Here is a 13,759-nt window from a genome sequence, read left to right as displayed (position 1 = left end):
CCCACAAACGAACAATAAAGGAGCTAGACCTTCAAGCCTTAACATTAAGGTCTCCTAATCCAAACAATGGTGGCAGCGAAACCAAATAAAACACCAGAGAACCCAGACCCTATCTACCCAAGGATGTTATTGCTAGTTACACCCCAGGTGATGACATTGCCAAATGGTTAGCCGCATATGAGGTCTCTTTAAGGGCTCATGGGATCTCAGAAACCCACTGGGGGGTGGGCTGTATAAGTATATGCCACCTGCTGGCAGGGATACCTTGTTGGCTCTGGAGCGGGATGAGCAAACCCACTACCCTACAATGAAAGTGGCGCTGGTGAAAAAGTTTGGACTTACCCCCGAAAAATATAGACAAAAATTTAGGGGAAGTCATAAACTGAGTACCCAGAATTGGGTGGATTTCTTAGATTACGCAAAGAAAGCCTTAGAGGGCTGGGTCAAGGGCAGTGAGGTGAAGGATTATGAGGGGTTGTATGATCTATTTTTGAAAGAGCACCTCCTCGAGAAATGTTTTCCCGAGCTGCGCCAACACCTGGTGGACAGCAAGCTGACCAATCCCCGGAAGCTTGCAGAGGAGGCGGACATCTGGGCAAGTACCCGGGTGTCCTCAAAGGGGACTGGAGGGGATTCCCAAAAGGCCGGACAGGGAGCCCCCCAGAAGAAGGAGGGGGGAGAGAAAAAGAGGGAGTTCTCTAATGGTCCCCAAAACAATTTCCAAGGAAAGGGAACAGGTTTCACCCCTAAGGCAAACCCGCCCAGAAACCCTAATCCTGGCCAAAGCCAGCAACCAAGGGTTCTCCACTGTTTTGAGTGTGGTGGTGTTGGACATTATAAGGGAGATGTCAGATGCCCAAAGAGACCACCCCCTCCCACCGGAGGAAAACCACCAGGAGTAGCTAGTGTAGCGCTCGGGGAGGAGTTGCCCTTAGATAAGGGGGGTGAGTGGGCGGGTGTCACCTTAGTGTCCTTGGGAGAACGGGAGATGGTTCCTAAGATCCAGGTGCCCCCAAATACTGCAAAGTATGGGCAATGGGTCACCATCAATGGCCAGAGAGGGGAGGCTCTGAGAGATACAGGAGCCAGTATGACTATGGTGAGAAGTCAACTGGTGTCTCCAGAGCAGGTGGTTCCCCATGTACTCCACCCCGCCGCGATGGCTGACGGCAGAATGGGCCACTATCCAGTGGCTGAGGTTCCCTTTGAGTGGGAGGGGGTTGCAGGTTCACTTCGAGTTGCCGTAAGCCCTGCCGTGCCAGTTGATTGTCTGCTGGGGAATGACATGGAGCACAACACTTGGAGAGAGGTGGAATACCGGACGCACTCTGCGATGCTGGGTACACCTGACTGGGCCTGTGTGAGCACGCGGTCTGCGACTGCCCAGAGAGGGAGTTCGCCTGGGTTGGAGCCTGGAACAATGGCCCAACCCGCTGCCAAAAAGGGACAGACCCGGAGACAGGAAGAGCCTGCTTCGGCTTCCACACCCCATGTGACAGATCGGCCACCTGCGGTGGTGGACCAGGAGTCCGTGGAGGGGGAAGTAGACTCTCTGGAGGATTTACCCATCCCTGCTGAGTGGCATGTGGAGGGAGGTCCTACCAGAGAGGAATTATGTAAGGGGCAGAGGGAGTGCCCTACCCTTGAGGGACTGAGGCGACAGGCTGAAGCCCAGGCAGCAGGTGATGTTACGGGACACTACCATATTTACTGGGAGGATGGACTCCTCTACAGTGAACCCAAGGTACCCTTACCTGGTTCATCCAGGGCCTTGGTAGTCCCGCAACAATACCGAGCCTGTCTGCTGGAATTGGCTCATGCTATACCCTTGGCAGGACACTTAGGTCAGGACAAGACCTTTGCTCGGCTTGTCCTTCACTTTTACTGGCCTCAGATGAAAGTGGCGTCCAACACTTACTGTCGGACATGTGTATCCTGCCAGGCCAGTGGGAAAACAGGGGTGAAGCTGAAGGCTCCCCTGGAACCACTTCCAGTCGTTAGCACCCCCTTTGAAAGGGTGGGCATCGACATTGTAGGGCCTTTAGATCCACCAACAACAGCTGGTCACAGGTTCATCCTGGTTCTGGTGGATCATGCCACACGGTACCCAGAGGCAATTCCTCTGAGGACAGTCACTGCACCTGTGGTGGCTAGAGCCCTAATGGGGATCTTTACCTGAGTGGGATTCCCCAAGGAAGTTGTGTCTGACAGGGGGACCAACTTCATGTCAGCTTATATGCGGGCGATGTGGAAGGAGTGTGGAGTGACCTACCGGTTCACCACTCCTTATTACCCCCAGTCGAATGGACTGGTTGAGAGGTTCAACAAGACCTTGAAGGGCATGATCAGAAGTCTGCCCGAAAGCCTGCGGAGGATATGGGACGTCCTCCTACCCTGTTTGCTATTCTCTTACAGGGAAGTGCCACAGAAGGGAATGGGCTTCAGCCCCTTTGAACTTCTGTATGGGCACCCTGTACGCGGACCTCTCAGCCTGGTGAAGAATGGTTGGGAGAAGTCTCCCAGGAAACCCCCCCCAGGATGTGGTGAGTTACATGCTGGCCTTCAGGAGCCAAATGGCGAAGTTGTGGAAGCAAGCTTCTGACAACTTGGAGGCCAGCCAGGCAGTCATGAAAGAGTGGTATGACCACAATGCTCGCCAGGTGGAATTGGAGCCTGGCCAGAAAGTGTGGGTGATGGAACCTGGAGAGCTTAGTGCCCTCCAGGATCGCTGGACAGGCCCATTTGAAGTGTTGGAAAAGAAGGGTAAGGCCACATACCTGGTGGACCTTAAGACCCCTCGACAGCCCCTACGAGTGCTGCATGCCAACCGACTCAAACCCCACCATGAGAGGCCCGAGGTCATTTTGAAGATGGTGACTGATGGGGGAGAGGAAGCGGAAAGCGAACCTCTCCCGGACTTGTTCTCGTCTCAAGAGAAGGATGGGTCAGTGGAGGGAGTGATTCTCTCTCCCACTCTAACTCCTGAGCAGAGGGAGGACTGTCGCCAGATACTGGAGCAGTACTCTACGTTGTTCTCCCTTGTCCCGGGAAGGACTCACCTGTGTACCCATGATGTGGACACAGGGGACAGCCCACCAGTGAAGTCGAAGACCTACCGGCTGTCCGACAAGGTGAAGGCTAGCATCCATGGAGAGGTTGCCAAGATGCTAGAGCTGGGAGTTATAGAACCTTCCAACAGCCCTTGGTCCAGTCCGGTGGTGCTAGTGCCAAAAGTCGCTCCACCAGGCACCACACCAGAACTGAGGTTCTATGTGGATTACCGGGGACTGAACTCAGTTACAAAGACTGATGCTTGTCCGATCCCTAGGGCGGATGAATTAATTGACCGGCTAGGAGCTGCCCAATATCTAAGTACCTTTGACCTCACTTCAGGGTACTGGCAGATCTCCTTGACAGATGGAGCAAAGGAAAGGTCAGCCTTCTCCACGCCTGAGGGACACTTCCAAGTTTGCGTAATGCCCTTTGGGCTCAAAAATGCCCCTGCCACATTTCAGCGGCTGGTGAACCAGGTCCTCTCTGGAATGGAGAGTTTCTCTGCTGCTTACCTGGATGACATTGCTGTCTTCAGTAGCAGTTGGGAGGACCATTTGCAACACTTGCAAGCAGTTCTCCAGGCCCTGAAACAAGCTGGATTGACCATCAAGGCCAGCAAATGCCAGATTGGGCAGGGGTCGGTTGTGTACCTTGGACACTTGGTGGGTAGGGGGACAGTGCAGCCCCTGCAGGCAAAGATTGAGGCAATCATGGCCTGGGAACCCCCCAAGACACAGACTGAGGTCCGAGCTTTCCTGGGCCTCACAGGCTACTACCGTCGCTTTGTGAAGGGGTATGGCACTATTGTAGCGCCTCTCACAGAGCTCATCTCTAAGAAACAACCTCGACGGGTAGTTTGGACGAACGCTTGTCAGCAAGCTTTTGAGAAACTGAAGCAGGCAATGTGTGCGGCACCGGTCCTGAGGGCCCCAGACTTCTCCAAGGAGTTCATTGTCCAGACAGATGCATCAGAACATGGCATTTGGGCAGTGTTATCGCAACTGAATGAAGAGGGCCTGGATCAACCTGTGGTCTTCTTATCCAGGAGACTGCTTCCCCGGGAACAGAAGTGGAGTGCAATTGAGAGGGAAGCTTTTGCGGTGGTGTGGGCTCTGAAGAAGCTGCGGCCATACCTCTTTGGCTCGCACTTCCTGGTTCAGACGGACCACCGACCCCTTCGTTGGCTGATGCAAATGAAGGGGGAGAATCCCAAGCTGTTGAGGTGGTCCATCTCCCTACAGGGAATGGACTTCCGGGTGGAACATCGACCTGGAGTTGACCACGCCAATGCAGACGGTCTCTCTAGGTATTTCCGCCTTAGTGATGAGGACTCCCAAGGGGTTGGGTAGTTCTCCCCACTTTCAGCTGGGGGGTACGCGTGTTAGACCTGTCTGACTTTTTGCATAGTCCCTTCAACTTATTATTTATTTTGTCCCCTTTTTGCCCCTCATACCTTTATTAATTTTTGTGTCCACTAGCTTTTTCAAGGTGTTGGTCAAGGGGATAGGTGTTCTTTCACCCTCATAGTTTTTCACCTCAGGCCTAGAGGCCTTTCCTGACAGGAATATAGTTGGAGTCACAAAATGGTGGCTACCAACTGTCCTAACTGACAAACCTAGAACCTGTCCCATAGAGAAGAATAGGGCATTCCAGAACCTTCTGGTCCCTTCTGGACCTCTGAGGGTCAGCCTATAAAAGGCGGAATGCTGGTCAGCCATTTTGTCTTACCAGAGAGAGTCAGCTGGAGGACAAGCTGTGGCTGAAGGCGGGGGGTAGGATAGTCAAAGGGTTGACCTATTGATTCACCACCCTTCCTCCCTTGGGTTACTTGACTTGTCCCTGCTGTTTCGGATTGCGGAAGACCCTGGGTACCTGTCCAACCCTTAGTTTGGAAGTAAGGGGTGTGGGTAGGAGAAGGAGACTGTGGCGCTGTGGAGCGCAGTCCTCTGCCCAGTTGGAGAGACTTTGGAGGAGTGTGCCCCCCCTGTCCCCAGCCTCTGTCCAGTGACTGGTAACTGCTCGAGAATCTTAAGCAGCTCCCCAGGGGTTGGTGTGTGCCAGAGGGATCTGATCACCCCTCCTTCCTCTTTGTCCTTCCCATTTCACCATCTGCCCCCTAACCTGCGATTGGGATTGCTGTCAGGTGCTCGCCTTGTCCTCTTGAGGCGCGGGAGGAAGGTGGCGTGGACGTCGTGGGAGAGCTGCCGGACCCGCAGCCCTCATCCCGGTAGCGTAGTCAGGGGTGATAGATCTTTCCTGCTGAAGAGGGAAGAAGGCAGCCGGAAGCTGTAGTGGCTCTGGGGCGGAGGCGGAATCAGCGGCAGGGAAGAGCTAAGGAGACGCGAGTCCGCGCAGGCCCCGTGAGGAGACAGCAGTCTTAGAGAGGGGCAGCGCTTCTACAGAGCCGCTAATCCCCGCGCAGGCCCCGTGAGGAGACAGCAGTCTTCAAAGAGAGGTGGTGCTACTTCAGAGCCGCTGTTCCCCGCGCTTGTCCCGTGGTGCAGTTGCCCTACAATCTACGGAGGCTCCCTGACGAGGAATCAGCGGGACACAGTCGGAAGCTCCCAACGGTGAGATCAGACCAGTGCGACCTCTCCTCAGCACGGCCCCTATTCTTGAGTGGCCTGGCTGGTGAGGAGGGGAGGCGACGCTGGTAGGCAAGAGATCGGCGGTGAGCTCCAGTTACCTTCGACTTCCCACAACAGCTGAAACGAACACCTTCAACGAACCACAAGTAAGGTGGGAATCTGGGTTGGTGAAGGACCGGACCACAGTACTGAAAGGTCCAAAAGTTAAGAGTTCCCCACAAGACCCTAGGGTGGATCCGAGGGGCAGAATTGACTAATTCAAAATATTGAGACTGGGAATTCACCCGATGTACTCGAACACTGCACAGTAAAGCCTCATTGGTCATTAGGGCAGAGCGAGTTGTCGATTCAGAAATCCTGTCAATACTGTTGAGTGTGATGCCTGTTTTCCTTTTCAGAGGGGGTCAAGGAAGGAAACCAGTGAAAGTGCCATTCGACAAATGCTTTATGTAATTGAACTAAATAGAACAGGGGGAGGAAGTATCCACTGTTCAATGCTGGAGGGAGATAACGTGAATCTTTTGGGAAAAGGAGATGTGCCAATATTGATTAACCCAAATATTGCTGACAATTTGAAATGTGTGAATCGCTTGTAGTCCTCATTGAATGTATTAATGGCAAAGAGGTACATAATTAAGAAACTCCAGTAGGAAGGAGATAGAAAAGGTCCAGCAGAAAAAGAAAACTTGATGATATTTATTTTTATAAAGAAGGACCATATTTTTCCAATATTGGTGTAGTGTCCTTTTTGTGTGTTATTGCGTTAATTTACTGCGGGGTGGTTTGCAACCTTCACACATGTGCCTCTAGTGAATGTGACTTACCCTAGGCCAGGCTACCCTAGGTGACCTGACATCCCAGGTTCCAACACTTAGTTTTTAGTAATTGATGGACATAAAACCGTTGAGTGGGTGATGTGTTTTATCTAGGAACCCGATTCAATATTGTGACTTTATGCCCCTATATGGCTATAATCAATAATATCCCTATAATGGCATAATAATCAGATCCATATTTCAGTAAATCGCCCTTGCAGTCCAAGGCTCGGCAAAAGCTACTTCCTTGGATTCCTAGAGAGCACACCGAGTTCTTTCGACACACCAAACCTTCAGCAACCTGGGAACGCCCCGCTTGCTTTGTTTTGATTTGTAATAGAACTCCTGCGAGCACTGTAAGAACGGCCAGTTCTTAGTGACATCTTTATTGATGTCTTATGTCCAAACCTTACGTCAAACTCGGCACCTTTCAGGTATAAACAGTGGCGGTTTTACCGTGGGGGCGTTTGGGCGCCGCCCCCCCTGTTTTCTCGCCGTGCGAGAAGAAGGCAGAAACAAATGGTAGTTATTTATTTATAACTACCATTTGTTTCTGCCTGCCCTTCTCGCACGGCGAGAAATCAGTCAGCAAACTTCCTCGAGCCTCAGTCTCCTACTCTGCATGCTGCAGAACGGAGAGTGGGAGGAGGCTTGGGGGAGTGGCTTGCCCACTGTTGTGAATACGGACTGTTTGGACAGCCTGAGAGGCTGTCCAAACAGACAGTATTAGCAACAGTGGGCAAGCCGCTCCCCCAAGCCTCCTCCCACTCTCCGCTCTGCAGCATGCAGAGTAGGAGACATGACGTATTTAGGGCAGCCGGCCGAACCAATCAGCGCCGGCTGCCATGGAGGGGAGGGAGGCTGCCTGCAGCCTTCGGTGACGAGGGAGGCATTCAAAAAATCCAGGATGGCGCGCGGGAGTCTGCAGTATCGGCCCTCGGGACAGGACTCGAGTCGAGAGCGGGAAGCCAAGCCAAGGTAAGTTTTTTTACATTTATTTTAATTTGTATTATGATGAGGCAGTCAGTCCGATTTTACGCCCCGATAAAAATGTATTTACCAATTTGAAGGTCTGCTACCCGTAGCTTGCACAGCTGGGGGGTGGGGTTGGGGGAGGTTGTGTGTGTGTGCTCATGCATGTGTGTTGTGTGTGTGGTCAGTTGTCTACAGTGATTTTAGCGGTCGGTTCTCCGTCCTCCCAAACACTAACAAAGCCCAGAGGACGCATCACACAGTTTCTTGCAGTTTTTTCCTATTTATTTACTGATTTAAGTTGGGTTGATAAATAAAAAAAATGTTAGCGCCAAAGCATAAAAAACAATACGTATGGCATGTAAGCAACAAAGAGAGCGGGGGTGGAAACAACACAGAGGACACAGGTGGGCGGATGGATCACAGAAGACGGGGTCAAAAGCACTTGGGTGAGAGAAAGCGCACTGTGGAACAGGGAGCAGCTCATGGGGCAAAAAGCAATGTGGGGAGAAGCACAAAAGGGCAAGGACAACACAGAGCGGCCGTTTTCTGCTGCCTCGGCGTTCCAGGTTATGAATATGTATCGTTGTCTTGAAGCTGCTTTGAATGGGGCTGGGATTTAATTAGTAAACTGTCTGTAATTACCAGATTACAACGGGATGCAGCGGGTTTTGACTAGGAATTGCACTATAGTAGGGCAGCATAATAAACTGGTTTAAAATGAATGATTCCCAGGGCAAAAGGGAGGCGGTAATCATTGGAAAAAGAACGTAGTACTTTTATGGGCTCCCCTTGCACAGGTTCCTGCTTGACCCAGCGAGTCTGCCCAATTTCGCAAGTTCCCACTCAAAAATGCAAAGCCTATTTGGGTCCACGTCTTGCACCTAGTTTGCCATTTAATTTCCTCTGTGGTGTTTACGAAATCTGAATAACAACTTTACCTCCTTTATCTCCAACTCTCTTCCCATTTAATTACTTATGCCTCTGCTCTCCAGTTTTTATAATGGGCACGCCTTTCTTGTGCTGTTGACAGTCTGTTGTTGTCATTTATTCCTTTCCAATATTTCAGGCGTATTCAGTCATTCCGAGCGTTTCATCAGAGCATGTAGCTGTTCCATCTCAGTGCTCTCTCTAGATCTAGAAACTTGAACAGCCTCTAGTGCCACAGATGTACAGATGATAGTATTTAGTCTCTGCTGGACACGCTCGTTTTTCATGTGCTATATTCAGCATACTTGGTGAAATTTTGGCTGGGTAAGAGGGCCTAGCTGGTAGTGGATGGAGTCTTAATATTTTGATCTGTTAGAGCACATTTTTAGTTTTTTGATTTTGAGATTGAGTTATGACATTGTTTGGCAAAATATTATCTGAGCCACAAATCAGATTCGGTACATTTATTTGACACTGACACGCTGTAATACCTGTACCATGCCAGTGTGTTTCAGTCCGAAAATTGTTTTACGCCCCACCACTTCCAAATGTCACCAGCCGCCACTGGGTATAAATATACCAACGTTGCCTTAAGCAAACACACGGTGGTGATTCTGGAGCAGAGCAGCTAATGTACTTTCCGAGAGCCCAGCAGAAGCGAGAAGCCCACGGACGCTGCCCCTCCTCTTTGACGCGCTGAGAAAGACGCTGTCTTTTCTCCTGCCGAGAAAATCCAGCTCCGGCGTTTCCAGCCTACCCTTGCGGGTGACCGGGATATCGGGTCCTGAGAGGGAGATACCAGACCTCCTACATTCTATTCCCAAGGTATAGTGCTGACTAAACCCTTAGAGAGAATTCTTGAACAGATCCTTGAAAACAAACCTACTTAACTTAAACTGCTCCTTCCCACTTATTAGGCTTAGGTCAGGTACACCGGGGTAGGCGTATTTTAGAAGCACCAGTTGAGCACGTTAGCCTATGTATATATGTATATTCGTTTTATCCATTTTAAAGTGTCTTATGGCTAAGAAACCATATCAATGCTTTTACAGTATTATTTCATAATACTCCTTTTACTGTACGTACTTTACTTTACATTAAGTATTGCAATTGTGACAATTCATTTCTCTTGCATGAGAAGGAAGACTGCTCAATAAATAATACCTTTTATTGAAAACGCCCGTCTCTCTATTCTCTGCACCCTGGTGAAATTAAATATGCACAACTGACTGAGTGAAATAGCTGTCTATTGTTTCACACGACTCTAGAGATTGACTCTTATTCTGAGGGAGCAAAGTTGTCATGTTTATGCGGTTGTCGGAAGCTGAATCCCTTCTTGTCTTGTCTCACTTTTATTAGAAATCCTGATATAAGATAGAGAAACGTGAGTATGGTGGGGATTTGTGTACCCCGTCCTGAAGAAGGTGTTTTCACCGAAACATGTCAAGGCACACAGAGAGGAGGTAATGCACATTGTTTGCGTTATTAACCTCCCACACTCTATTTTAATAGCACCAGCCTGTGGGCCCATTAAATGTTTTTTGTTACCCCACGGGCCAGGTTCTTTTTAAACTTCACTCACTTAGATCTAAACCCCACTATACACTCACATTTAAAATACCCGATCCACACCACACATAGTCATCTTAAGTGCTCCCGCGTATCCGTAGGTCGCAGCACGCCGTACCCCGTAGAGGGGTACGATGACCCCGATGATGAAGCATGACACCAAGGGGCCTGTTGGTGTGTGAGGAGACCAAAAACAACAAGGGTGTTCCCCACATTTGGAGGATACGCTCTACACTCAAGGAGTGGATTCTTTTTGTTTATGTACATTTGACCAGGGAGAACGAATCCATTTCGATATATCTCTCTCCCCCCCCCCCCTGTTAGTGATAAAATCATCACAAATGTCTCCAGTACAAGAACACTGTGAAGCTCTGAAAAACAAAACTCCGAAGTTTGCGGTGTGACAACAGGAGGTGTGAGGAAGATGGGAGGAGGGCTAGGGGTTGATAACAATTTGGCTGAGGTACATTAAAGACTGATTACAAAGCCGTTAATGGCACCCTATTGAGACCAAGTGGGATGGACGAGCTGCTGTTTGGATAACATTAAGTCAGGCAGCTCCATGCTGCACCCCTTGTAATATTGGCGCCCCGGGACGGCGCCCAGCTTGCTCATGGCCAGCCCTGACTATAGCCCATATTTTCCACGTTATGCTCGTATTTCCCTCCAGGTTTTCAATTCAGTTGAACCCAATGTTCCTCCTTATTGGGCACATTTGTTCCTATTTATGCTTACTAAACAACCCCTTCACTACAAACTAGATTACTCTATAAGAATATTTTCATGTGTTACCTTAACAGTGTAAATTTGACCCTATCAAATGTGTTATAACGCTCCAATTTTCTTCGGTTGAAAAGAACAGATTAATAACCATGAACATTAAATGCGCTTGTCATGGCAATTACGAGTGACACAGCTCCGCCAGACCTCCAAATGTGTGAGACTTATTCGCTTTAAAGAACCTAGACACTGACGACCATAAAACAGGTGTCGTGATAAATTTATACCAAAAGCCACTGATTGGACAAACTGTTGATTATAATGTGATAATATCAAAAGCCATACATGCCAATAGACCCGATTCAGGCGGGAGACTAACGATTTTCCAAGCCAAAAATGACTTTATTTTAGCTGTCTCCCGCCTGATATTGCATTTTCTATAGTAGAAGTCAATGGGGAAATTTCGTTTTCCCGATTTTTTTATTTTAAATCTCCCACGTCCCTGTCCTAAAATGTTGGCATGTATGCAAAACAGTAAAAAATAAAATCGTGCACAGAATATTAAACGAGCTTGAGACAAAACGAAAGTAGTTTCGTTGTTGTCTCGAAAACCTTAAACGCTTCATCTCTTACACCTGTCACTTGAACTTTGTTTTAGATAGTGACAGCCGATTTAGCCCCTCCCTAAACAAAGCGGACGGAACTAAGATTTCGAAATCGATTACAAAAAATAACTTAAACAGTCTATAAGACAGGAATATTTTAACAGATGCATCTATTAAAAAAAAGATTCTTTCCTGATCTTGCTGGCGAAAACCATGTACCCGTTCAGATGGAGAAATTGTCCTTCCAAGATGGCCGCTAAGTGTCAGTGACATTATTTCCCGCTTGTTGCGATCAACACGTGTGGGTGTGTTTATTGGTCTCTAATCTAAACACAGTGCCACGCTATGAGCAGAGTCCATGTTATAGTCAGGCAGATTACTCGTAGCGGTATCAACTCCATGGGATCCATCATTCAGAATAGAGGAAGACACTTTGCCTGGCTTCAACATGGTCATCGCTCGGGACATAGAACCGGGTTTGGTGTTTAAGGCATGCGCAGTCTAGTAGTTTTAGTGAACTGGAAAGCATAAACATTTACTGTAGTATTTGAGAGATCGGACAATTATGTCTTCAAGCAAGAAAAAGAATAAAGCATTGGTTGCAGCTGCTGGGACCATGACAGAGTGTCCCCGCGCTGAACCCGGCAGTGCCATCCTGACTGTTAGTTTGGAGAAAGGTAAGGAAGCGGCAACTTGAATCATGCAGCTAGGCTGCCTACACTCACGTGTGCGTTGTCTGGGACAGGCTGAGCAGTGGTACTCAGACCCTCCTTCCACATCTCCAAGTTATTCCCTACTTGCGCACGTGTTCTCATTTGTTTACGATAGTTTCGCTGTGCAAGCCTCTCTAGATGGCTCGGCATCACCCTCAAAACTTGAAGAATTAGAGGTTGGCACCGGCATGTTGCGAGACGATTAAGTGATACACATAGGGAGGAGCGAGGGCATCTCAAAGAGTGCCACGAGAAATGAAATGTTCTTTATCTCTTAACGCAAACACGCACGGGGTTGAGTTTTCCTCAAAGTCTAGTTTATGATTGTTGAACCTTAACTTATATGAACTTAGTATGATGCTTATGTTAGCCTCTTATTCTGCCTCTTATTCTGCCAACATCTTATTCGCTGGCAGAAGTTAGCATCCTATTCAGTCAGCACGTTATTGGCTGGTGGAAGTTAGCATCTTATTTGCAGGTATAAATTAGCTTCTTATTCGCAGGCGGAAGTTAGCATTTTATTCAGCCAGCATGATATTGGCTGGTGGAAGTTAGCATCTTATTCGCAGGTGTAAATTAGCATCTATTCGCAGGCGGAAGTTAGCATCTTATTCAGCCAGCATGATATTGGCTGGTGGAAGTTAGCATCTTATTCGCAGGTGTAAATTAGCATCTTATTCGTCCAGCATGTTATTCGCTGGTGGAAGTTAGCGTCTTATTTGCCGGCGGAAGTTAGCTTCTTATTCGGCCAGCATTTTATTCGCAGGGAACATTTTATAAAAAATACAGTGCATTTAGTGAACCATAAATAATTCAAAATTTGCAAACATTCGTGACAAGAATTTTCAATTCTATTAAGGACAAGGAGGCGAGGATTATGCTTTCTCATTTCTTTAATGAAATGCTCAGCAGCCAATAAAAACAACCAAAAAACTACATTTCCCATGAACACCAGGGAATAACCATAGATGGTAGAGTATAAAAGGTCCCAACATTAGTCTGTCTTCCTCTTTCTTTGTGGAAATATATCCAAATTAAAGTAAAATCCCAAATAGAACAGGAACAACAATTCCAAACAAGCCGCTGTCATCCACAGAATCCGGAAGTAGGCAGCTGACGAACCATGGGTCCAGACGACAGGAGGAGAGACAGATCCCGGCAAGGCAGGAACGACATCACTTCTGATCTGAGCCTGAAACAAGAGACAGAGCCATAATATCCAAACCCAACAAGACTGTCAAGAGTCAATCAGGGAAGGGAACAGGGAGAGAAATATTTGCAAATGCATGTATATAGTCCTAATACATAAGCATACAAATATGGAAAAACCTGGGTGGGATAATCCTCGCCTCCTTGTCCTTAATAGAATTGAAAATTCTTGTCACGAATGTTTGCAAATTTTGAATTCTATGTCAGGACAGGAGGCTCCGATTATGCTTGTTTAAAGCTGATCCACCACCACAGAAGCAACACAATCAATCGGCTTGTAATAAAACGTTTTAAATACAGAATCAGATGACCAATCTGCAGCCTTCATTATATCAAACAAAGTAACACACATGGAGAAGGCTTTGGACGCCATAGCCCCACGTGCCGAATGTGCGCCAAACACAGAAACATCAATACCTGCTTCAGACATAAGACCCCGTACCCAGCGCGCCAAAGTAGCAGGAGTGACAGGGCGAAAGGGCTTTTGCAAAGCAATCAGCAATTGACCCTGCATGTCAGAACGCACAGAAGCAGTACTCACCTCGTAATCTTTCAAGCATTGCACAACGCAAAGGTTGGGATGC

General features: G+C 48.3%; 1 protein-coding gene across 1 annotated transcript in view; it reads left to right on the top strand.

Moving 5' to 3' along the window:
* Positions 1–11,721: 11,721 nt before the first annotated feature.
* The window catches only part of AFG2A (AAA ATPase AFG2A), a 1,627,379-nt gene continuing 1,625,341 nt past the window's right edge, over positions 11,722–13,759 (top strand). Inside the window, exon 1 of the mRNA XM_086962189.1 lies at positions 11,722–11,930. Within this exon, the coding sequence (XP_086818315.1) occupies positions 11,819–11,930 (112 nt within the window). The 5' untranslated portion in view covers positions 11,722–11,818. The remainder of the gene's footprint in view (positions 11,931–13,759) is intronic.

This window comes from Lissotriton vulgaris, chromosome 3_1, assembly GCF_964263255.1.
Source record: "Lissotriton vulgaris chromosome 3_1, aLisVul1.2, whole genome shotgun sequence".
In the NCBI taxonomy this organism is placed as follows: domain Eukaryota; kingdom Metazoa; phylum Chordata; class Amphibia; order Caudata; family Salamandridae; genus Lissotriton; species Lissotriton vulgaris.
This window is presented reverse-complemented; position numbering and strand designations above follow the sequence as displayed.